Genomic DNA, 25,926 nt, shown 5'->3' on the forward strand with positions numbered 1-25,926 from the left:
TCTGGAGCGGACACTGGAGCTATATTGTGTGATGCAAGGATGACTCAGCCCACGCTCAGACCATCTTCAGGTCTTGCCGTACTTATTTACATTAAAGTTCATTGCTATTTTAAATCTGTGCATTTAGTGGAGAAGAAGGTGAGAAAAAAGCAGAGAGAGAAGAATAAAAGCAAAAGGAGGGAGGGTAGATTTTAAAACGCAACAACAAAAAGACCTGGACCAATCCCTTATGATCCCCACACTGCGCTCTCAGTGGAGGAGCTTGTAATCCTATATTTGCTATATCAAGAGGATTCTTCTATGAGCACAAATTAATAATTTATTCATAGGCTGGAGTCAGCCCGCATTGATTTACTTATGCTGCATTTCTTTTCATTCATAAGCCCTCGCTAGTCGGGATCTCTCGGATAGTGACTCGCTGCGGCGCTCCGGCGTGGGAGGAAGCAGCAAAACGTGCCTTTATGCCCAAGGACGTGCTATACATATATGACTCAATTAAATGTGCGAGCCTGACCTAAACCCGGGGCTCGCTCCGGGAACCCGCCGCTCCCGCTCCTCGGCGATGCTACCTCGGCGGGGACCGCTGCTCTCCTCCCTCCGCCTGCCTGCGCCCTCGGTGCGGCGCCGCGGCCGGGATGCTCCGCGCTCCCGGCAGCGCAAGGGCTGAGCTCCGGCCATCCTTCGCCTCTCCGGGCTGTGTGACAGACAGATGCTTGTCACGCAGCGGTGCCCTGCCTGAATTGGCCGGGTCTCCGGTGGGTGTGCACGGCCCCCACCCCCCGCCCCTGCCAGCCCTGCCGAGCCCTCCCTGGCTCAGCCCCCGGCAATGTGCAGCGCTCTCTTCTCGCCTTCCTGGAAGGGCTCAACTACACTTTCCGCTCCTCCAGACTTTCTCTGCTTTTGCCGTACAGAGGCACCCTCCCTCTGGTCCAGCTCCTCCTGTGCCTGCCTCTCTGTCTCCGCGCTATCCCGTTAAAAGGCTGCTGCTCCTGCTCCACTGATCCAATGCACTGGCTGACTTGATGTGGGATGAAGGCTGGAGGTTATCGGCGCGGGAAAGAAGAACTCTAGGCAGCTTTCCATTTGCGAAGTGAGCAGTAATTGCAAGAAGACAGCCTCCCCAGTTGGAATCAATAGTCTGCTTTCTTGCTGCTAAGGGCACTTTGGAGCAGCAGTAGGTCACTGAAGTAACTTCAGCACACTGCTGACTGCGGAGTTGTAAAGAACTACATGCAAGTGGCTGCAGTAGTGCTGGAAAACGCTTTGCTGTTACCAGGGACACAATAGTTTTCAAGTCACTAGAGCTTTGCTTCTGGTCCGCTCCTTCCATTACACAGGGTCATTCTTTGGAGGGATGAGGATGGAGCTGTGATTGTTCTCCAGTGTTGTTCTAGTGGAGGGGGCAAGAGTGGGGAAAGAGGCTGTAGAAGCGAAACCCTACTGCTGCTGAACTCAGGTTCACTCGAATTTCCCCAAATCTTTCCAGGCACAGAGAGGCACAATGGCAGAAAATCTGAATCTTCTTCGGGCTTTTGGGGGGGTTTTCTTTATCTTCTGGACAGCTTTTAACACAGCCTTAGTGGATGTGGTTGGATCGGAGCAGCAGATCCCCTTGTCTGTGTAAGTGCTTTCATGCTATTCCTCTCAGGACCATGTTCAAGGATAAGAACTTGACTGCTCAAGTTCTTATGTTTTTGTATTGCAGATGTTTGGCTGTTCAGGGCACCTTTGCTCCCCTGTGAGCTGTGTTTAAAGTGGGAGTCTCTAAGGCGCTCAGCACTACTTTGGTTTTTATTGTAGGAGTGTGTGTTGTGGAGTATGTGGCCACAGAGTCTTAAATGCTTGTATTTACTGAAGTTGATGCTGTTAACTCTTTCTCTTGTGGGAATTTATCATTCAGATAAACGTTTTGCCATTTTATCTGCTGCTTTCCTTTTAATGGATGTATGTTATGTTGTGCCAAAGCATGTTTCTGTACAAGTTGATTCTTTAAGTTTTAACAGTGCAGGTTGGTAGTTTCATATCAGAGGCCTTACCTTAGCACAGTGTCTACTTTGTGCTTATACTTGAGCAGCTTCACTGATCTTTTGCTCTGCTTGGGTTCCTTAGTGAGCTCACTAATGCAAAATTGCTGGGATCCTTCTGAGTGCAGCTGAAGCTGTTACAGTCTGGGTTGCTTTGCTATGACATGTGTATTACATTTCTTCCTGTCTCTTTTTTTTTTCTTCACAGTGTAAAGCTCTGGGCCTCAGCATTTGGTGGAGAGATCAAATCTATTGCAGCCAAATACTCAGGTTCCCAGCTCCTGCAGAAGGTAAGGATTTCTTCAGCTGTAATAAGGAAGGTTTTAACAGAGAAAATGGAGGCAGATTTAATTTTTTAAATGATTAGGAAAGCAGTGCTGTACGTGCTTTTGTCCAAGATCTATTTTTGTATTGCATACTAGTCCCTGATGACTCTTACATTGCACTGCACTATCTGTGGAGTCCTTGGTTAAACTGATATTTTTCAGTTTGGATGACTTCTTTTTTTTTTTTTATCATTAGAAAGTAAACTCCGACACTTTTATTTCTTGAAGCCTGGGCTTCAGCCCGGGTTGCAGGTATTTAATCTGGTTGCTGCATTGTGATGATGATGTTTCTGTGCAGAAACAGCTGTTTCTTATGAAAAATATTAACTTCATTCAAGGAGCAGAATTAGTGCATCTTGTGTTATTTCACCCTGTGCTGTTTGTTCGCAATCCACTGTATCAGGGAGAAGGCGGCTGCACTGTTGTTTGTCATCTCTGCAGTTTTTACAATCCCATTATTCCCCCAATCATCTCAACCCAGTGCTGGGATGTATTACATCATTACAGATAAGGGGAATGAATGTGGTTATCTTCTTGCTCAGCTGCACAGCTGGGTAATAAGCTGGTGAAGTATTGCAAAAACTTGAGAAATTGGTATAAGTCCACGTAATTGGGGCAGAGGGTAATGAAAAAGCAGATTTGAGTATTAGGTATATCAAGGACTGTGCCTACTCTAATTTAAATGTGCAACCTATAGTAAAGTTCTGTATTATAGATGATTTATTTTTACCACAGTTGCTGAAAAAATATGAGACCAAGAGGAATATGTTAAAAATAAGACTGTGATTTTGAGGCACTGAATATGTGATCCTCGAAATGCAATATGTAAATGGAAAAACATTGAGACGTTCACTGATTAGTGCACTCAGTCAACACATATATTTCTGCTGATTTTTTGTAGACGTGATTTTTAATTCTGAGTACCACTAATTTTATTTTTTGTCTGATTTCGAAGGAAATTATTCCTTGAGCTTGTAGCATTTATTTTGAAAGGCTTATATATGTGTGAAATTATGTAACAGACAGTATATGTAGCAACTGAAATAAAAAGCTTGTGCTATCATTTCAACACATTTAAGGCACTAACTTAATTGCCAAAGGCATATGAGTTCCTTAGCAGTATCTGTCTTTTCAGAGTCGTGTACCCAGGACTGTAAAATATGCATTTTACTAAGCTAAAATATGGAGCTATTAAGAACAAAAATGTTTGAGGTCTCTTACTGCCTTTCAGGGCCTTTAAATGGCTTCACTTCAGCATGTTGGGCTAACTTTCATTTTATTCTGAAAACCTGGACACTCAATATCTATTATACTTCTATCTCACATTCTTTAAAGTCTGTGTAGTCTTACATTGTCACGGTTTTGTACGAACACCCTTAATTTAAAAGCAGATGGATCTTTCAGTTTTGATTAGTTTCTACTAAGGTATTATTAAAAGGCTTTAATTTTTTTATTGGGCCATAACAAACAAGTATCTTTATTTAACTTTGGAACTGTTCCATGCACAGCCATTTTTGTGTAAAAAAAAAAAAAGACTTTAAAAATTAAACCTACCAAATGCAGATAGCCCAACATTTCCTAGAAGAATATGGTGTATATGGAATATACCGTGTTTTACAACCTTGCTAAAATCCACGAAGAATCAGTGTGAGATCCTTAATCGTTCTTCTCTTCCTCATGGTAGATATTGCTGCCATCCCTTCTTAATGTTTTTTTTTTCCCCTCTGAAGTAGTAAGATTGCTTCCTATTGGTTGTTATAACTGAAGGTAATTGGAAGCTATTCATTTTACCTTTTCATCAGCATCCTTTCTGTCTCACTAACAACCCTGTGCTCCTGTTTTTGAAGGTGGACAGTGTATATTCATTACAAGCTATTTTGCTTTTGTTTCTTGCTTTTGTTATGATATTTCACTGTTGAATGAAAAAGACAAAATGCATGTTTGGCAGGTATTTAGAGCATTTTTATTCCTGTCACATCATCTGTTTTTTTGTTTTCTTTTTTTTTCTCTTCTGGTTACAGTAATTTTTATTAGATCTCTGTTGCTTTTTATTTTTATTTAGAATTCCAAGCATCTCTGTTTGTTTAAGATTGTTATTTCCTGCTGGTGGTCGTGGCAAATGAGCCCGGACGACAGATGACTTCAACGTGTATTTCTTGTATTGTTCTGATTTATATTTCTTCTGTGAGCTCGTAAACCATACCAAACTTCAAGATTTGCAAGCATTTTCAACATGCAAAGTCAGTGACAGAAGTTGTCATAAGAGCTAAGGAGGTGATAGCACAGGAGGGCTGTAAATGCAAATGCTTTTTTTTTAACACCCTCTCTGTCCCCACTAGCCAGGCAAGAAGAATCTGTTTGGTGTTTACTGTGGGCTCTGGGTGATCAGAGTCCATGTCATTTTGAAGTCAAGATTCCACTTTTAGAAGCAGTGAGACTTCTGATATTACTGGAGAAATCCACATTTCCTGATTATGAATTAAGCATCATTAAACAAGTGGAGATATCAAATGTATGTATGATTATGGCTCTGGGCAGTATAGATTTCTCAATAGCCAGTGCTTTGGAGTACCATTTAGTTTAATAAAGGCTTGCTAAATGAAAAATTAATGTAAAGGTTACTTAATTCATTTTGTCAGCATACATGGTGAGCACTACTTTCAGAGTGATGCACTTGAAATCGAGACACGACTGACAGTCTCTACTGCCCAAATGCTTTGCACATTAAGAGTCAGTTGACCCATACTAAAATTTCATTGAGCAAATGAAGTTATGAGATACTCAGTAAAGCAAAAATTTGCCCGGTTATAGCTGTGAATATTGATTTAGTTGTTACAAGTCTGAAGTCTTGATGTACTGTGAACACCAAATGAGTCACCAGCATTGGTGTCCTCTTGAGTTTATAAAGGATGCGTAAGAATACTTTTGTTGCTTTTTGAAACTATTTTAGAAAAAACCCGAACTACTTACCTTGTCTTAATTGAATGCTTCATTATTTTATTCATTATGATAATCTTATCCAAGTATGTTGTTCTGCCTCCTAAAAGTAACTGAGTTATAGGATTTTTCCAAAATTGACTTTAGTTGAAATACAGACGCTGCAAGTAGCTCAGAAAATGATAATAATAGTTCAGTAAATAACTTCAGCAATTATTATGAGCTTTTAAGCAAAATTAGCACTTAAATGTGTTCTACTCCTTGCTTTTAAAGAGATGGAAGACCACTGAGTGCACAATAAAAACACACAGGAGGAAATAGGATGGTATTATTCTTAATTTGCTTGATTTCTGGAGGTTTTACAGTTGTCATATAGATTTGGCAGTGCACAAGAAGCTTCTTGGTGCTGTAGAGATATTCACGCTCTTCACCTCAGAAAATACTACTGGGGCTAGGAATTGACTCAGATTTTGTTTCTTAGGTGCTTCTTATCCTCTTTAGACTCTCAAAAGACATCTGCCTTATTTGAATCTTGACACTTCTTCACATTCCTTTCATAAACACTCTGTGTTTAGTGAGTCCTGGACTAAATGAGGGAGCACAGCCCACTGGCAAAACCAGGCTTCATATATTAGGATGCAAAGCGAGGCTTAGGTGCCAGAGAGATCTTCACTTCACCTGCTATGATTAGAGTTTTGGAAAAACAGACTTTGGGGAATGCTACTGTTCACGTTACAGTGTCCATGATAATAATGTGTTTTCAGTGCCACACTGTTGCAAAATAATAGCAATAATAACATGAAAGCATAAAAGGCAGGTAATGTGCCTTCTGTTAATGTTAAAAATAATCGTTGTTATACAGTAAAGCTTTTCTCAAGTCAAAGCAGTGCCTGTTTCTCTGAACAGTCTATGCTTTCTCAGGTTCCTTTTGAGGAGACTACATTTCCCCCCCTCCCCCCTAAGTATTCAGAGCTTTGATAATTCTTGTTTTTTTTTGTCCTGAACAGTCAATATTATTTTATTGCCAATGTAGGAACAGTTTCTGACTGAAAACACCCTTTATTTTTGGGTTCTGCCAGGAAGGTTTCTTAATGATGATAGGCTTGTTTAGGGCTCTCTCAGATTCTCCTTATGTAAGTCGTCTCACGGAGCCTCCCCTGTTATGTAAGCACTGGCTGCTTTGGTCTGAAGCAGTCTGGAGTCTGCATCTGCCTACTCCTTTCCACAGATTCTTCATTGTGTTGGGAGTTCTCAAATCATTGTGTGTTCTCAAAGCAGGTTTTTCCATCAGGAGAGCATTGCTGCTTTTAAAGATGCAGAATTGCATTTTATCTCACTGACTGGATGTGCTGCTGGATCTCGAGAGTTTCTTACAACTGTGGAAATGCCAGTGCAAAACTAACGTAATGGGGTGATTTAGATCAATTAGCATTCAGCTGGTGAATCTGATTCATACCGTACATCTATCTTTAGTTCTAAACCGTATAATGGTGACTTAAATTCTTAGAGAAGTTTAGTCCAATTATCTTGACATTAATTGCCTTTCTTTTAGTCAGCTGTACGTGGGTTTTGGTCTTTGTAGGCTGTTTCTTTGCTCAAGACACTGCAACTACTGCTTTGAAGGAAGGGGTCAGTAGGATTGAAACATGCAATTTAAAGGAGAGACAGGGACTGACTTCTCGGGTATCAATTCAAACTTCTGCCAGCTGAGCAATTTTAAAACTGCAAAAGTTATACTGTTTTTTTTCCTATCAAAAATAAGAGAAAAATCGTAAAAAGATCTGTAGACATATGACTATAATTCAAGAAATGATAAAAAAACTCTGACCACCAAAACAAATACCACCCTCCCCTGCAAAAACACCCAAACCAACAGCAATAACTCCCTTCCCCCATCAGCCAAAACCAACAGTTCCCCAAAGCCCAAATGTAAAATCCCACCGGCCAGGTAAATGATATGGAGCTTTACCAAAAGCTCTGTATGGAATTAATTTGTTATAATTCAAAATCCTGAAGTCTGTGTTGTGTAAAATGTGTCTCCTAGCACTGAATTAAAATCAAACCTTAGAAAATAAAGAAATGTGCATCTGAGAATCTTAAACCGGTGTAATTCTGGTGATTAGTGCAAATGATGTTTTGGAATTCCAGAGCTTGAACCTCCATCCACTTTAATTCCTACAGATCTTTGGGCTATGTGAATGACAAGATTATTTTCCGTGTCAAACTAGTCACAGAGCATTTCAGTGTGTTGAAAGTATTTAATGTTAACTGCAAACTTAAAGATGTAAATTCTTCTGGATAGATATTTTAATTTTCCTTTGTTCAAGAATAAAAAAGTCAAACACATTCATATGGTACTAATGTATTTGTTGGGAAAACCTGCTGGGTTCCTTACTAATTTTCAGATAGTATGTTGATCTGTAGAGGAAAAGATCACAGTGATCTCAAATTTGGAGTACTGTGTTCTCTATCTCACCACAATAAAGAATAACTTTTCCTTCTTTCTTGTAATAAAGTCCTGCTTTTTCTGGAGGTATTGGAAAATTTTCTTTGCCTTCAGTGAAGCTAGAACTGCATCTTGAATGATCTGTACTCTCATCTCCTGTTTGAATGTTATGACAGGAGTAATAATTTTTTTTGCGTTGGTAATGTTTTTAAAATGCAGTCTAAATCAGCCTGAATATCAAACATCATGTTTTATATTTCCCTGTAACTAAAAGGAAAGTCTTGGTTTAAGCCATGTTGAATCCATGCTCTTCTGCTGTCAGCACTATTTTGCAGTATTTTCTGTCTTTCTAGGTTTTGCAAGCAGAGTGTGATCCTCTTACTTGTATTATTGGAAGGAAATATGTTCTATTGTTAGTATGTAACAGAAATGTGAGATGGCCTTAGTAAGTTTATGATGCATGCATTACACTTCCAGTAATGTCTTTTAATATGGAAATTATTGAGCGGACAATCCAACTGGAAAACATCAGATCTTGAAAGGAAGCGAATGCTAATTCCCTTGCTTAATGCATTTATGGTTGTTTGTTTTCACATCCTGTATTGGAAAATGCTTACATTTCAAGGTTAAAGGAGCTGGTCTCCATGCAAATTATCTTGCCAGTGGAAGTATGTAGAACCATGAATAGATGCCGTAGTGTAGTGGTGATTCACTTTTAAGCAACTGCTAATCAATACTCTACACTTCCAAATGTCATTACTGTTCTGTAGGGTACAATTTTTTGTTGCTGATAATAAGTGCTTACACATTGTACAACACAAATTATATATTGATAGGGTAGGCTGTATTTTAGTTTGCTGTAGAAGCTTCACTGACAGGTTTTAATGAAGTGCTCTGATTGATATGTTGTTCTTGTGAAGCTCCATTTTGGTTTTTCTATGTGTAATGTTTTTGCAAAATTACATGGATGTTTTTGTGATCCTCTTTAGTATCTACCAAGTTCATTTGTGTAAAGCTGAAGTACTTTCTTAAGAGTGAATGACCAAATCATTGCAGAATTTTTATTTGAAAAGGAAGTCAGTGCAAACCCACTTTTTTTAAAATCATAGTTGGAGAGAAGTTGGGAACGGTCTTGGTAGAAGTGATGAATTCCAGGGACAGATAATTTCTGAAAATGTCCTGCCCTCAGATCTCCCAGGACTTTACAGGTGAAATTACTCATGTTATAGTTGATAATCAGCTGTTTTTGAGGATGGTATAAGGAGGAAACTGATTGATTGGTTGAGACAGACTTGTTCACATGGGAGTGCAGAGATGCTGCAATGAAAGAAACTGTGGCAATATAAATGTGTTCTCTCTATCCATGATAGATGAATGAGAACTCTCTTTAAATACAATAATTAATTTTTTCCTACTATCAATTTGTTTTCTTTTTTTATTACTGAGGGAAAACACTGGAATAGTGCAGAACTCTTGCACTTTGGCCATTATGTAGATCTTGCTGAACTGCCTTATGGTAGGAAGATGAGCTACATCTTTTATTTTGGACTGTAAGCAATGACAGTAATTGTATTTCTTCTTTGTCTGTATCTATGCACTGTTAATCTTCATGCCTTTTTCTCCTTAAGGCATAGTTGGGGAGTCCTTCAACTTTCAGAGCAGAAACAGGTTATAAAAACCCTGTTGTCATTGCTATACGGGTTGGCCAGGCTGGCTGAATGCTTGCAATGCTTACTGCTTTTCCCTTCCCCTTATAAGCACAGAATCAAATGATCTTATTAATATATATGGCTTTTTACTATAGAATAATAAATATATTAACTATATTAGACTCAACTTGTTGGATAAAGATGGAAACTGCTCATATCACATCTTTTTGGACTTCAAGTCCAACATCCACGTGGTAAGACATCAACAGGTTTAGCTTTCCAGGGTCTCCTGACATGTTCTTATGTTAAGTGTAACTATAAAGTACAAAGATAATGGAGCTTCACTAGGGCTTGTAAGACAATGTGATGTCCCAATGAGAAAGAAGGAAACAATCAGATGTGAACTCCTGGTTTATTCTTTTTGTACCTGCCACAAGTTCTAGTGATTTGCCATCAACAGTTTTTGATACTTGGTAGAGTTTGTTCTTCGCTGTTCTTACTCCTGAGAAGAGTTTTCCTTAAGCTGAAGTTTTGCTTCTTTAGGTAGAGCCTGTTTGGTTGGCTGGGTGGAGCTTCAAGGCATCCAGGTTCTGGCAATGACTCTTAATCAAGAGAGTTTAACAGGCTACTGTCTCTAACCATTTTCTTCTGTCTGTCAGGATTCCTGAAAGAACTCTAAATTAAATGAATACACGTCATTAAGGTAATCAAAGATATTTCTAATATAGTAGGTGTTTTCTTTGTTAAACACTTGCTCCTACTCCTGTGTTTTGCTTTTACTTTCCTTAATTCGACATGTTTTATTGTCTTTGTCTCTCTCCCTGTCTTTCTCTTTCTGAACTACCTTATTTATCTTATATTTTAATTTTTCTTTTTTAAAATGGGCATATTTTCTAGAGAGAAATGTTTTCTTCTGAGACTGTTGCCAAATGTTCTCATAAATAATTTTACAGTACAGGAAGCACTTACAGATAGTTTTTGTTATTTATCCTTCAAACTAGATTGTGAAATCTTAGAGCACCAAAGTTAACAAGTAAAAGATAAAGGAAAAAGTTGTTCTCAGGTCCATTAACAAACAAAATCGTAAGGTGATCTAATCAAGTTCATAATATTGGGAATATAGTCTGAAAAGTGTATATCTATAATTCAGTATATCAGGATTTAATGGGTGGGTCCTGTTGAATGTTCATTAATTGGCTTGTTTATATGTATCACTGACAGTAAGTAGTTTCCTTATTGAAGCTTTGCTCTGAGTTTTTAGGAAAGGGTGGAAGATGCTTTTGAGCTTGTGGTAGTCTCAGGAAATGTTTTCCTTTGGTGTACTCAAAATATGGTGTTTTCAGACTTTCCTGAGTTTTGTGCAGGTGGCAGATTATGTGTTACATTAACACCATTCCTCTGCAATGTGCAAGTTGAGTAGACCTCCTTTGATCAATGTTTTAAATGCAGTGATACTGAATTTAAAAATTCTAATTGCACTCTAAGAACTCAGACTTTTGTGTTCGCCACTAATAACTTGGCAAAACTGGTTCTGGAAACAAACCCTGATTATCCCCCTCGCTACAACTGTGTTTCTGTCTTTCACTATGGAACTCAGATTTTCATAATTTCTGGAATCATGGAATAATTCATTCTGGAAGAAGATGTAGAGGGTCTTTTAACTTGGAATCTTGCTCAAAGTGAGATCAATGCTGAAATAAGCGCTAAATTCTTGAGACGTTGAATCTGATCTTCAAAACCTTCCAGGACAGTGATGCCACAACCCCTTTTGTTGCAATATTTGTCTCTGGTCTGGACAAGAAGTTACTTAAGCTGGAAGTTTCCATTTCCATTTGACTGCTGTGTGTCACTTCTCCAGCTGTGCACCTCCATAAATAGCGTTGGTTCATCATCTTCATAATCTCCTCATAGGCATGGAAAAGCACAACACTCATGACAGGCCTCTCTGAGGCCCCAGTCAGAGATGATATTTTACCATTCTTTAGTTGCTTTATCAGGTCTCAACACTTTTTCTGACCTATTCTTTTAAAATACTTTGCAGTAACTTTGTAGGCTTTTAAAATGAATTCTCTTCTGTTTGATATTCAGGTGGGCTTTTTTCCACTCACAATAGGAATATGTAACTGCTCCCATAATTATAAAGTCTCAGGAGTAATTTCCACTAAGTTGATTGCATGAACAGAAGACTTTTTAATTTGTAATGGTAACACAGGAATTTCATTTCTATTCTAGGGCTAAACCAAACCATTCAGGTCCCAGTTGCTTCATTAGCCATTTCTTTTACTATCTTTATCACTCACAGTGTCTTAAGCGAACTTAGTGTTGTACAGAAACAGTTTGTCAGCTGGCAAAGGTTTTATGTCTTATTGTCTTTACTTTATTCTGCAGTGGCTGTCAAGGGACTTCTTTGTGCATTTATACACAAACAAGTGTTTGACTCACTTTCCTAAAAAGCAGGAATCAAAATTATGCAGTCATAGTACCTGTAGCCTGTTAGGTAAAAGTGCTGTGGAAATGCTATTTGGAAGGAATTATGAAAACTTGGTCGGGGCCACAGCATGTAGTGTTCCTATTATTCCTCTAGGTCACATTTTAATGTTTGGCTATTCAATATACTTTGAATATTTTGTGTCAAGCTATCTTCAAGTCATTAATTTTCAAACCACAAAAAGAAATCCGTGTAGTATGGGTATTAAAATTTGATGTGTTGGGAACACATCATTGGTCGCAAAATTAGATAATTATCTTCTAAAGTAACAAAGCTTCAAAGATAAAAAGCAGGAACACTGGAAGTTCAGCTTTACCTTGAAGCTAAATGGCTATCATTTTCTGACAGCTGTATGAAATGTGTGACTGCCGAGCTGTTTGGACACGATGCTATCGGATTACATTAATAGAAATTTTCCCTGATAATGAAAACTGGTAGGAGGCTAAGAGTAAAGCTTTATATTATGACTTGCAGCCATTGACTATCTGCACCCAGCAGATTTATTACCCCCTATGCACACTGTGCCTTTTACAATATCTCCTGCAATTTCTTCATCAAAGTACAACAAGAAAGATGATGATATGGATGGCATGATACAAAAAAATCTGAGTACTCACTTCACATTTCAGACTTCCACCTCTCATTACCAACTGCAATGCAATCTTAAAGTAAAAGTAGGAATGAATTCTGACACCCCCCTGAAACTTTCCATGAAAAAGCATTGTGGAAGGGGAAGGGGATGAAGGAAAACTGGAGAATTTCTGTTAGTCAGCTCAGATTTTCATTTTCTATTGAAATCAAGGCAGCAGATTGAGATACAGTGTCTGGCTTTTATCCCGGGGCTGTGATCACTGAATTTTGGCCACCAAGTAGGCCATCAAAAAAGTTTAGTCCTTAAGCATGATGTTATTTTAACCTGTAATATCATACATAAAAATCTGCTGCATGTGATGGGGCTAGGATTTCATCCAGAATGCCAGAAATCTTGACTTGAAAGTTAAATCCACAAGCAAGACTCCTCTCTCCCCAAATGGAGGCATCTTTGCCTAACTTTTCTGTGTAAAATGGACCTGGTAATACTTCCTTCTTCCTTAAACTTTTAAACTTTGAGATAGTTTGAATAAGGAGCAATATTTTTTGTGGAATGTTTAGCATATGCAAAGAATCAGGTGATGAGGAGCATCATTAGCATATGGATATGGAAATAAAGAAAAGTACATGGAAAGGATCAGCTCTGAGAGCTAAAAAGCATCAATTTTAGCATACTTTTTAAATAAAACTTTTCACTACTGAAAAGATAAATGGTTTCCTGTAACAGTCCTGAATAACTACAAAATTGATAGAAACTCACTTATTTCTGCTGTTGGTATTTGGTATCTGTAGCTGGCAATAAATCTCCATATGGCATTGTGCTGGCAAGTGAGATGGAACCCTTTCTTGTCAGAGAATGAACCCATCCCATGCTTTGAATACAAAGTGAAATGCTATGCTGATATTCAAAAGTAATTTTCAAATATTTTATTCTTTCCCTTTTACTTTTTTTTTTCTATCATGGTACTTTTATCTTATTATCCATTTTCTGTGTAACTCCAGGTTTGCTCAATTTTTTTTTTTTTCTGTCTGGATCCTTCAGACTTTTTCTGACCTTTTCTGGTTTTCTTCCAAGTAAGACCCAACCAAGAAGCCTCATTGCAGAGTGAACTTCACAATTTTCAAATGCAGTTAAATTGGGAATCAAACAATCTTCCCTTTTATAGATATCTGATTATTTCTGCCTATGTTGCAACTACCATAGAAATTTATTTTCATGTGTTCTTTGTCACTCTGTCCTTCTCTTTACTCTCATTTGTTTATAGTCATTGCTTTTTTTCCTTTGAGAATTTTTACCATTAATATTTTTTTTTTCTGTTTTGAGCAGCTCTAATCATAATGCAGTAGTGAGATCTGGTCATCTGAGGAAAACTATGCAGCAATAAAATGAATAATGGCTTAATAATACTTTTATACATAAGAATGGGGGAAGGTGTTATGCAAATGCAAGTGTTGTTCTTCAAGTTATCTTTTCATTAACTTACGGTGTCTGAACATTTTAAAAAGAAGAATAAATAAATTAGAATCTACTGGTGCACTTTACACACTGTGAATATATTTAGTTATACCTTGGATGGCATGTGCAGGAATGGGGGAGAGACAGGATTCCCTCCAAAACTAAATGGGAGACAAATTACAGTGTCTTTCTGATAATACAAATTGCAGGGAGGAGTCATTGTCAGGAAGCCACTGCAGGTTTGAAAAACAGCTAAAGGTGTGAGAACAGGGACATGTAAAGGTACTAAGATGAAGAGCAATGGAACACGTCGGGAACTAAGAAGCAGAACCACTGAAGACAGTGGTATTTTTTTTCTCTGTAGTTTAATACAACTGGAGAATAAATTTGTACGGAATTCAGGCAATATGTGTTCTGGTGATTATTTGTGTCAATCCATTAAATGAATATTTTTCGTATTAAAAATATGTCACAGTCAGAAGGTCAAGTTTTGCTATTTTTGAAATGCACGAATACCAGATGATTTAAAGCTTATGCCAAGAACTGAAAGTATATGCTAAGAAATGTAAATTTCAGTTCAGGAAAGGCTCTGAAATTAAACTGAGTTTAGTAGTGACATAATTCTGACTTCTGTATTTAGCTTCTCAGATGCTTAAAATTTGAATGCTTTAATGTTTTTGAAACATTTGTTGGCTGCTTTGCTGAGGCTTTTTATTCTGTACAAGCCAGTGTAATAGGAATATAGTTCAGCTACCTTCATAACTTGGCACTAATCCTGTCCAGTCCACCTTAGGCATGTTATTAATGTAGATATATGTTTGCTCAGTAGAACTTCTTCAGCATTACAAGATGTCTAGGGAATTTTGTCTGAAAAAGAATGGTAGGTAACAGCATTATATGAGGGACTGGGACCTATACTTACTTTTGTGTTGCAATAATTCAAATGTTAGCGTATAGTATTATTCATGTAGAGCCATATTTATCTGCTTGCATGCTGCTTATTTATCTTGGTTTATAAATATACAGGAGTTGAATTACCGAAAACTCTAATTATTCTGAACGTAATTTGTCAGACAAAACCAGCTGCTAACTCAGCTTTTCTGAAGAATCTTCAGTAAAATGCAAAACCTAAAAAATACTGTCTCGAAAAGCACAAAATTCCCATTCTTCACACAAATCCTCTGTGCCTGTTGGATATCTTCCTCTCCACAGTCTAGTAAAAGCCTATGGCTTTCTGATATGATGGAAAGGACAACAAAGCCAGGCCAACTGTGCTGTGGCTTGCATTGCCTGAGCTTCACTTGCTTAAAGCAAATCTTTCAATATTTTAGGACAACTGTAATTTGGCAGAGATGATCCTTTCCCATCTTGGCTGAAAAGTTGGTATGTTCATTGGGTAGTTGGTGCAGCCATTAAGTTGAATTAAATAATACTTCTGCTTCCAAAGCCTTCAAAACACCTGCAGTTCTGTTTTGCCCCTGACCTGTTAATTAACCTTATGCAATTCAACTCTGATATATGTCCAGTTGACACGTATAAAGATGTGAAAAATCTTCCTTTCTGTCTGCAGTTTAAAAAAGTTTTGATGACAACTTGTGTGCAAAATTTGCTTTTGTGGGGTGTGTTTTAATTGGTGTGGTGCTCTTTGTTTTGTAGGTATGTGTGGATGAATGACTGATCAAGTTGACTGAGCAGGTTAATTTTCTGTAGCTTCCCATATACAGCAGTGCTGTCAAAAGGGAACAGTCTTGGAGTGTGGATAATACAGCATCTGTTCCAAAGGCTTGGGAAGGTACAAGGTGTTTGCAGGATTAACGTTATTATTTCAATCTCATTTAAAAGTAAACTAATTACCATAACATTTGAATGCACATCAGTTCAGGGTCAATTGAGGCAAATGCAGATGGGAGTTACTTTGCTTGTTGATCTGAGTGGCACCTCTGCAGTTGTCTTGTGCCTGAAGTAAGGTCATTTCTGGTAGCATTGTGTATGCTTTTAATGAAAAGTACTTGCAAGAAATGTTGTGTAGCTCACATATTGTGAAGAATAGCTGACTCTATGTGGACTGTCTATGGCTAAAATCATGACTGCTGATGAGAAATAATGTAAAAAGGAAAAGTGAACAAAAGAATTGCTGCTGACTGGCAGCTAGTTAAGGTATATGCAAGAAAAAATAATTTCCACATATATCTAGGATATATGAATAGGTTGGTGTCTCCTGTGATTGTATGCCACCTTGAAAGCCTTTAAACCAGTACTTGGAATGCTGAGTGTTGTATAAATTGCAAAAGGATTGGATCTGCAATCTGCTAGCTTTCTTTTATATTCACAATAGTCATACACAGTAATGAGACTGTTATCTGTAATGAAACCATATTCTGTTGGAAAAGAGGTGGAGAATGTTTGGGGGTGCAACATTCTTTAGACTGGAAAAATGTTATGGTTTAAATGCAAAGAGTAATTATAAATCTTCTTGATGGCTTCACATTAAGTCAAACTGTAATTTATTTGAACTGTAGAAGTGTATGTACTTTGCCAATTTCTACTTTTTCTCCTTGGTGGGAAGGAGGTTAGAATTGAAAGGCAGCTTTTGTTTCCTTGTTTAATAGCCGAAAAGGAAAAGTAACTGGAACAGAATCCCATTTCTTATAGGTGAACAATAAAATAAAATTCTCTCAGCTAGTGATTTCAGAATATGCACCTAATTCTTCTGTTCATTCCCTCCCACAGGAGCTGGCAATCCCTCTGTGGCACTAACTCCTCTCCTTCTGTGTGTCGTGTATGAAGAATTGCTTTTTTTTCCTTTTTAATGAGTGGCTTGATATACAACATATCTTTTGCCTTAAGCATTTATTTTTCTGATACATTTAATTTCCTTCTCCCCAATCCTCTGTCCTTACTTCAGATTTCTGATATTGTTTGATAATTGGCTTTTTGATAATACTGCTTTTTAAATCCTATTTTCAGATTTACTCCTATGTATTAATTTTTTTTTATATACATACATGGTATAGTAAAGCCATTAGCACCTTCTCAGCTCTTTGAAATATCCCAGTACCTTCTCTTAAGAAATATATCTAACCTTGATGTACATAAACTCATAAAATCACTTAGATTGAAAAAGACCTTTAGGATGATGTGACCTGACTGTTAACCCAGCACTGCCAAGTCCACCACTAACCCATGTCCCCAAGTGCCACATCTACATGGCTTTTAAATCCCTGAAGGAATGGTGGCTCCACCACTCCCCTGGGCAACCTGTTCCGATGCTTGACAACCTTTTTAAGGAAGGAATTTTTCCCAGTATCCAGTGTAAACCTCCCCTGGTGCAACTCGAGGCTGTTTCCTTTTGCCCTATCACTTGTTAACGTTGAGCTCTCCATCTGTGCCAGTACCATTCTACTTCTTAAATGCCTCTTGGTTTTTGACTACATTTAGTCTAGGACATTTCCTTGGGTGCAGAATGGGATTTCATTTGGAAAGTGTGGATGATTCTCTGCTTGTTCATAGTGAATCTTTTCACCTCTTTGGGCCTAAATTCATCCTGTAATCTCTAGTGCCCCACTGATCTTTCCAGACAAAAGAAACTGTGAAAGAACTAGTAAAACATGAAAATATATTTTTCATTTACCACTCTCTAAGCTTTCCAAAGCTGGAAGAGTTTTTCAGGATACAAAGGAGACAGTGTGCAGGGGAGAATGGGAACAGAAGAAACATTAATTAAAGGAAAACTCTGAAAATTTCCTAATATTCTTTATTTCTCATATTGTTTCAGTACCGACTTAGTGGTGGCTTCTTTAGTTTGCTGATAAGGAAATGAGACTCTGGAGGCTCAGATCCTGTTGTGTGTGTGTCACTGGGGCTGCTGGGGTCACCTTGAGCAAATGATTCTGTCCTTCATCCACTGTGTCTCACAGCAATTCCTTTGAGACAGTCTAGGTCAGTGTTAGGTTTCAGTAGCCACGTGGCACTTTGCATCTGCTGAATAGTTGCAAAGGTGCTATCTGAAATTTGTTCTTGACTTGCCATTGTCCCCCCAGCTTTGCTATCAGGAGGATTTGAGCCCAACCTTCCAGCAGGATTCATTCACGATCTTCCTGTCCCCTATTGCCACCTAAAGCCCACAGTTACACTGCACTGGTTTCAAGTTACTCCAGGTAGTTCAGAGACCAGGTCAAAATCTATTTTCTTTTCCTAGCTTCATTTGCTTTACTCAAAAGACCTCCATAGGTCTGGCTTTTGTTTTAATTCTTACTCCTCTCGATGCATATAGGTCATATTGTGTGACCACTCACTTGGTTAAGCATAGAAGTATTTAAATATTTGATAGTGAGACTTTTGAGATTTAAATGAAGCTGTTTGTTATATGTTGAAAAATGGATTTCTTACTATAATGATAGAACCTCTTTCTCTGGATCTCATGTGCAATAGTTACACTTATGTTCAGGTAACACTTCGAAGTGAAGAAGGGTAACCATCATTATTTACGATGAGTGTTGAGAGCAATTAAAATACCTTTGCACAACAGAAGCAGACTCAGATTGTCAGATTTGCAATATCCTTTTTCAGGATAAGTTACAAACTTAGGCTGTGCTTGTGGTAGAGTTTTCTGGGCTTTAAACCAGCATTACTAAAATAGCAGTTATGGGATTGAAGAAGAGTAAGAAACACCACGGAATTCCATGGAAAAGGAAATAGAGGAGGCATGAAACAGCCTCAGTTGTAAAGTCCTATGAACAATGTCACTCTTTAAATGAAGGTGGTGGTCTTTAAAAACCAGGCAATTGGATCTATTTCTTTCTGCAACTGTAGCAAATCATATGACCTTGAGCTAATTACTGTGTTAAAAAGGGGTAACAATAGCTTTTATATGGGCTTATGCCTTTTTTTTTTAATTCCGTATTTTAAATTCCATTTTTTAAGACTATTTACCTGTTCCATCTGAATTTCTCTCTCATTGCTACTGACTGGTCCGTTTTACAAGATACATTGTATATATATGACCTTATACCATCCTTTAAAAACAACCCCCCCCCCAAAATCTCAGAAAATCTTGTACTAAATTTGTATCTATCATGTAACTGTAAGAAGTATTATGAAGTTAGATAAAAGAAAATAAAAAAAGTTATAGAGCCATTTTAATACACCTTATTGTCTGAGATTGTGCAATTTATCACTAATGAGCATTGCCTACCATATTGTCTTTACTTTGTTTACTCTGCCTAAAATAGACCTTAGAAATTATATAGTAGAACGGTGATATGACTCCAAGTTTGGATAAGGATTACAGGAATAACTTTTTATTAATTTTTGTAGCCTGGATAACCACGTTATTGGAAAACAAGAAAAAGGCTGATAGGAAAAAAAAACAACAGTACAAATTCCTCCCCTGCCATGTATTCATTATATATTCAAGGATTGCTCTACCTGTGCAGGGATAAAAATACCCAAGTACTGCAGCAAGATGTTGTATTGCAGGTGGTGTCTGTTCAGGCATGAAAAAAACCTGCCTAACTCTGGTTTTCTGGAATGTGGAGAAACTGTGAAGAGAGATTTGCTCTGTTGTGCTACATAAGTATTACCAGTAGTCCATTATGAAACGGGTGAAGGAAAAAGAAAGGCAGTAGCTGAAATTGGATATCATTGTTGTTTGCACTAAACCAGCCAAATCTCTTGCCTGATGTTCTTAGAGCAGGATTGTTATTTATTTATTTATTTATTGGTAAGATATCTTCTGGATGCTTCACTGACCTTTCAAAGAAAAAAATCCTTTGAAGAAAAAAAAAAAGCCCTTTACAATTTCCTTACCATAAAGATGTTGCACACTTGTAAATGCAAATTAAAAAAAAAAATATTCTTGGGTGAAGCTGTTTGAAATTTATTTTCTGTACATCTGGAAAAATTTTCTTGTTGCTTTTATTTCTTGACACTGAAATTTTGTAAGATTTTCCAGCAAAACTAGCAGTGATACCAAAAAACAAACAAACAAAAATACATAAATGAAGAAACATTCTAGGTAGACTGAAAGCTTTTAATCAGCTGGATGTATAAATATTTCAATTTCCTCTTAGAAGGAAAATATTGAATCTAGTATTTAGAACTCCAGTCTACCCATTAGCTCCCTCAAAATGTTCCATTTAGGAAGCAAAGTTTAATTCGTTATAATAGCTATTATGTATTAACTAATGACAATGTTTATTTAGCCTTATTTGCTTAAATGACCCTATGAGCTTAAAATGTGTTGAGCTAGGCCTAAATACCCAACATTAATATGGCTTAGAGTTCGGAAAAAACCCTGGAATTCGACAGTTGTTGAGCTGAAGGAGAAGACAATCCATAATATTTGACTTGTCTGAACTCAGTTGCTCAGAGAAGTGTTTTGAGGTGTGATGTGACCTGCAGTGGTTTGTACGGGGGGTGTTATCAAGGTCAGTGTCATCTGACCTTTTCTTGCTGTCGTTCTGTCCTGCAGTTCCCTTCTAATCTGTGACTGTATTCTCTGCTGAGCTGTTGTGGCTCATGTATAGAACACTTATTCGTTGACAATTAAAATTAAAATGAACCATACTAAATCATGACAGTTAAAAAGTAAAGAAAAACCCTGGAAACAACTTATTTCCCAGAGCATACTGTAAAAGAGACCTTGGATTTACTTTGTAAATTTTGCTGTTGCTGTAGTGGCTTTTTTTCCCCCCCAAAGTTTTACAGTCTGCTGGACAAAGTAGTAATTAGGTACCTAAACCATGTACATCAAGAACCATGTAAAGTGGTATTCTAGTAGTGTTTGGCTACTGTCTAGGGAACTGCATAGCCTAGAGCTGCTGCTGTGTCATGTGTTCAGGAATAAAGAGTACTGAAAAATCTAAATGCTAAAAATAAACGTGATGGAGGCAAAAGGACTCCCTCAGTCTATCCTCAGCAGTATAGTTTTGTGGGGTGGAGGTATAAAAAGCTCTCACTTTGTTTGGTCCAGTTTAAACAAATTCAAACTAAAATAGAAAGTCGTTACGAAAAGTTGACTTGTGGAATTGTCTTATTGTTAAGGTTTGGTGTATATCTGAGAGAAAATACTGGAAAGGAAAGCAGCTGGAAATGAAGGAGTTTGTAGGTTGGCACTGTAGCCAAGTGTGACTTCCTCTGAGTCTGCTGAGTTGGCTTCTGAGGAGTCTTTTTGCCACAAATGCTTTTGAAACAGAACATAAAGCAAACACCCAAAGGGAAGCAACTTTTAATCAAAATTTTAATAAAATTAAGATTACAGTTTTAATCAAAGGCTGATTATTAATGACTTATCCCATATTTTTTTTATGTATGCGGCCTATTGTGTGCCAGACTTATGGACAAATGTATTCCTGAAGATCAGAGTGTTGCTTAGGCACTCATTTCTCATTCCCTCACCTTTCCTATTCTGAAACTGGGAATGGCAGCACAGTAAGTGCTGTTATCACATTTCTGTGTAAGTTTGGAGACAAACCTTATGGAAAAGTCTGTCTTGTGGAATTGTCAGATGAACTGAAAGGTATAATGTGTTGGTTGACTTTGATTTACTTCAGGCAACCTGAAACCTTTGGACACCAAGTTCTTGACTCAGAGTCCTTAGCTCTTGAAGTTGACCTACTTGTAGGTAATTTTGTGATCCTTGTTGATTTTGTTCCTACTCTGAAAAAAATGTAGCAGAGTTGCTCCTTTTGTGTGTATGTTCTGATTTCTTTTTTTTTTTTTAAATTGATTTTCCTCTTATTCTCACTTTCACATCATATTACATCTCTATAAGGGGAGTTCTGTGTGCTATAATCATCAATTAGTAGCTGGACTGTTCGTGCCTCTTCTAAGGTCTATTTTCAACACCAAAATATTCTGAAGAGAAATGACCACGAAAGGAGTAGGTAAACTAAACAAAAAATCAAAATATTTTTACACTTCAAACATTTTTGTTCTGGGTAGGTGAAAACCAGGCAAATGTAAGTTTCAGAAAAACTGGATTAATACAAAATGCTGTGCTAATATAGAACTTGAGAAATGTATAAGGATCTTTTGCTGCTAAAAGTGAAAATCACGTGTTTCTGTGGCTACGCCACTCAGTGATACTTGTCAACATCTGCCTATATACAGGTATCTGAATAAAAATGGTATATTTTGTGTGAAACACACCTTTTTACTTGTCAGGGCTTTTTTCCCTCTCTAATTCCTTATTTTCATTAGGAATTGGAGTTTTTAATTTTAGAACCTGGTGGGGAGTGTGGAGAATTTTCTCTAACAGTAGGTGTTTATCTCTTTGCCGAGGCACGGTTCAGTCCCCTTTTTTTTTTCTCTCTCCAAAGGAAAATGTATTCCTCTTGTGAGCAGTTAGCTTTTAGTTAATTGGCTGATACTAAAAGATAAACTGTGGAAGTGCCAGAGGGTGTTAAGTCACACTGGCAATCCTAGTTGCACCAACTAATACTCTCAGCAAGGAATCATTGGAGTACAGCTCTCAATTCAGATCACACTTTGCTTATGAGCAAATCCTTACCTGGATATCATTAAATTTAAGCCTTCATACCCGGAATCAAATTAATGGCAAACTGCTCCCAATCCTTCCCCCCGTCCCCCAGCAAACTTCAACCCTGCTTCTGTCTGGGTGAGCTGTTTGAAAAGTTCCTAAATTCAGATTCCACTGCATTACGTGTTTCTGTACTGAACCTTTCTCACCTGGCTGGAATAATAAGCAATAGATAGTTATGAAGAAGTAAATTACAGCAGTTGCAAACAGGCAAAATATTGTTTTTGTGCAAACTGATCAATACTTCATTTTTCTACCGTTTTGTTAATCTGTTTTGATTGCTCAAGATAACTTGCCCTCCTTTTCCTCATAAGAGGATACAGATTTTCAGGCGAATAATTCTGTCCTTCAGAAAGTTCTCTTTAACCACTGCCATGTGCAAGCCAGACTTTTTAGCTAATCTTGTCTCAACTTAAAAAAAGCAACCCTTCAGCATTTCTGTAGTTGCCTAAGCATCTTGCATCTATGATCTGTGCTTCTTTTTTTAAAGTCCTGGCTAGTGCCTGTGGAATTGTACAATTTCTGTCTTCACTACAAGTGAAAATGTCTACAGTCTGTTTGTTTGCTTTGGCTCACTAGGCTGACTGCCAGTCTTTCTTCCCAGATAAGGTACAGACTCCATGACAATGTCCATAGAGCCTCTTGTCAGGCAGCCATGGGAGCAGCTTGGCCTGCGGTCTGTTCCTTCTCCATCCTGTGACTGCTCTGGGAAGCAGAGTCCCTGCAGCCTGCCAGGCTGAGTCCTGGGCAGAGCATTCAGCTACTGAACTGCACTGTGTGTGAGGCTGCCAGGAGTGCCCAGGCAGGTGCCATCATCTGTGCTCCCAAAGGCATCCTCCAGCTGCATTTTCAGGTTGCCTGTCAAGAGATCTGGTCTGAAGGCTCATCACCTCTCAGGAGAACATGCTCAGTGTGCTCTGGCATCATCACCTCTGTTAGACAAGGTGGGTGCTTGTCATTAAGCTTGTCCTGTTGTCTTTTTTTGTCCTTTTTTCCTCTAAGCCAAAAACTCCTTTCAATCACTAAAGATCCTGATGACTTTGTAGGGTACAGACAAAACCTGATACGCAGTTTCCCTCTCACACCGCTTGTCCTTTTCCTTCTGTTTTAGTAGCACTGTCGATGTGCTGACACTTGAAGGTAACCTGCATCACTACCAAGTCCTGTTTCACTCAATAAACTTCATCAGCATAGGAAAAAACAACCCAAATCTCATGAAACCCTCTTATCTTTCTAGGATTTATTACCATTAGGAATAATTAAAACACCCTAAGAATATTCAGTTAAGCTTTGTCTTTTGAAGTAACAGTATGCTTCTCTCTTCAGGAGTGCTCAACCTAATGTGGTTTTTTCTTAGACCTCAGTTCCATCTCATTTCACGTGTTATGGGTACTTTATTTCATCAAGTCAGGAGAAGCATTTTAATCTCCTGACACTGCCATAAGGCTCTCAAGGAAATTTTACCTGTTACAGTGTTCCAACAGGAAAAAAAAAAAATCACACTGGATCCATAATAAGCTTTTATTAGCTTGACCTATTTAGTAGTTTTTCTTCCTTTTTGTGACAATTTCTGTAATAGAGATTAGGAGAAGTGTCAGTTTATCACCGTGAAAATGGTAAAGCAATTACACAGCCCTTTAAGGCGTTGTATTTTGAAGTTTTATGTTTAATGCAAGACTTTCTTCTAAGCTTAAAAGATGGGAAGGAATTTCAGAAGTGCTTCGGTAATGGTCTGGCGTTTTTCTGTGGAACTTTTTTCTTGCATTTACTGTTTTTTGTCACAGGATGGCAGCATGAGTAAGACCCTAAGAAAGTATAGTGGTGAGTCCTTTTTGATGTCTTCTAAAGATTTGTGCAGGGTTAGATTTGTTACTCTTCAAGGGGAGAGGTCAGCTATGATTTTGCATCCTAAAGATTGAATAACTACGTTTCCAGTGCTTGTGCATCATTTTATAATCTGAGTTGCAAATTAAGTGGATGAAGTGGATAAACTTCTCATTTGAAAGATAAAGTTTCCATCTGGATCAGGCTTTTTGAATAGTATTAGCTTTCATACCTTGTCCTTTCATTTTCCAGGTTAGAACTCAGGGTTCATTTTTAGTATGTTTATATATAATTTGGAATTTTTTTTATTTTTTTTTTTTTTTTTTTTTTTTACCGGACTACAAACTTTTGCTTTGTGAGCAAGCTTCATAAAACATCTACCTGCAGCTGAACCAAATGCTTGGATCCCTACACCCTGAAGAAGCTTAGCTATTAGAAATTTGTAGGCCAACCCCCTTTTTAAAATGAGTTACTTGATCATTGGTTTTACTGTAATTGTTATTATAAGGCATTGTTACTTGAAAGGGGGAATTGATGAGGCGAGTTAGACTTCCTATGAGTTTTGGGTGGTACATGTGCTGATGGATCACTTAGTGTGATTCTGACTCTGTAATCTCTTTCCTTGCAGACTTCTTTCATATGTGATCTTAATTTGCTGCTGAAGATAATTCTGCTATGAACCACTTAGAGTTGTCATAGCCTCTCACACAAAGCTACATCAACCACAAAGCTAACAATGTCTTTGATCACTTCTGTGATGTTTATTAGTTGCTTTCCTTTCAGGAATTGCTAGGCCCTTTTGAAAGCATCAAAGAATTCTACAATAATCCTGCATCAAACCAAGACACCCCTTCAGCTGAAGAGGGCTCTGCATTATCCCTCCAGATGCCACTGGTGCTGGTTCTGAGTCTACTGGAGAGTTCATGAACAGCAGTGTAGTGCTTTTCTGCTACTGTTGGGGATCTAAGCAAACTTATGCTGTAGTGCTCCCAGCTGCCAGTAATTTTAGAGCCTTTAACTATAATGCTCACTATGCAGATTTACACTTACAAATTCTATTACTTTGTCCATTTTATTCTGTGAGTGGTTCATGTCCTTCCTATTCATTTTTCTGTGCATCGAGTGTTATTTCAGCTCTAATTTGTTTGACATTCTTGCTAGTAGTATATTTGTATTCACAGAAAAGCATGTGAACAATTTCATCTATTGATGCTGTACAATGTGCCTATTAGATATACAAGTAGCAGTTGAATATATCCCCCGACCATTGTTAGGCCTCTTCAAATGATAATGTGCCCACGTTCCTCTGTGAGGCTGATGCAGCATAAGAATGAGTCTGCAATCTTCAAGGACCTGTATGTTGTGCTAGCAGTGACCAGAAATTGAAAGTAATTACTTCCATTACTTATGCAGGGAATAGCAGGGAATATGTGTAGTTTCATTATGTTCATTAGTTTTACTTGTAGACCACAGCCATTAGCAAATCACACCGTTGCAGTTCAAGAGGCTCAGCTGGGGAGCTCATCCCATTCCTGTGATGGAATCGTGAGCAGAAATAGAGTGAAAAGTTTTTGGTCATTCTCCAGGCATTCCTATGTGAAGTCTGGAATCAGCCAGACTGACTTTTAAAAGCTCTAGTTATT

General features: G+C 37.9%; 1 protein-coding gene across 1 annotated transcript in view; it reads left to right on the plus strand.

The window, feature by feature from the left end:
• Positions 1–833: 833 nt before the first annotated feature.
• The window catches only part of LOC108499708 (voltage-dependent calcium channel subunit alpha-2/delta-3-like), a gene marked incomplete at its 3' end in the record, with an annotated part of 209,852 nt that continues 184,759 nt past the window's right edge, over positions 834–25,926 (plus strand). The window contains exons 1-2 of the mRNA XM_017819853.1: positions 834–1,620; positions 2,233–2,314. Coding sequence (XP_017675342.1) covers positions 1,502–1,620; positions 2,233–2,314 — 201 coding nt within the window. The remainder of the gene's footprint in view (positions 1,621–2,232; positions 2,315–25,926) is intronic.

This window comes from Lepidothrix coronata, unplaced genomic scaffold (genome assembly GCF_001604755.1).
Source record: "Lepidothrix coronata isolate B3197 unplaced genomic scaffold, Lepidothrix_coronata-1.0 Scaffold78, whole genome shotgun sequence".
Taxonomy (NCBI): Eukaryota; Metazoa; Chordata; class Aves; order Passeriformes; family Pipridae; genus Lepidothrix; species Lepidothrix coronata.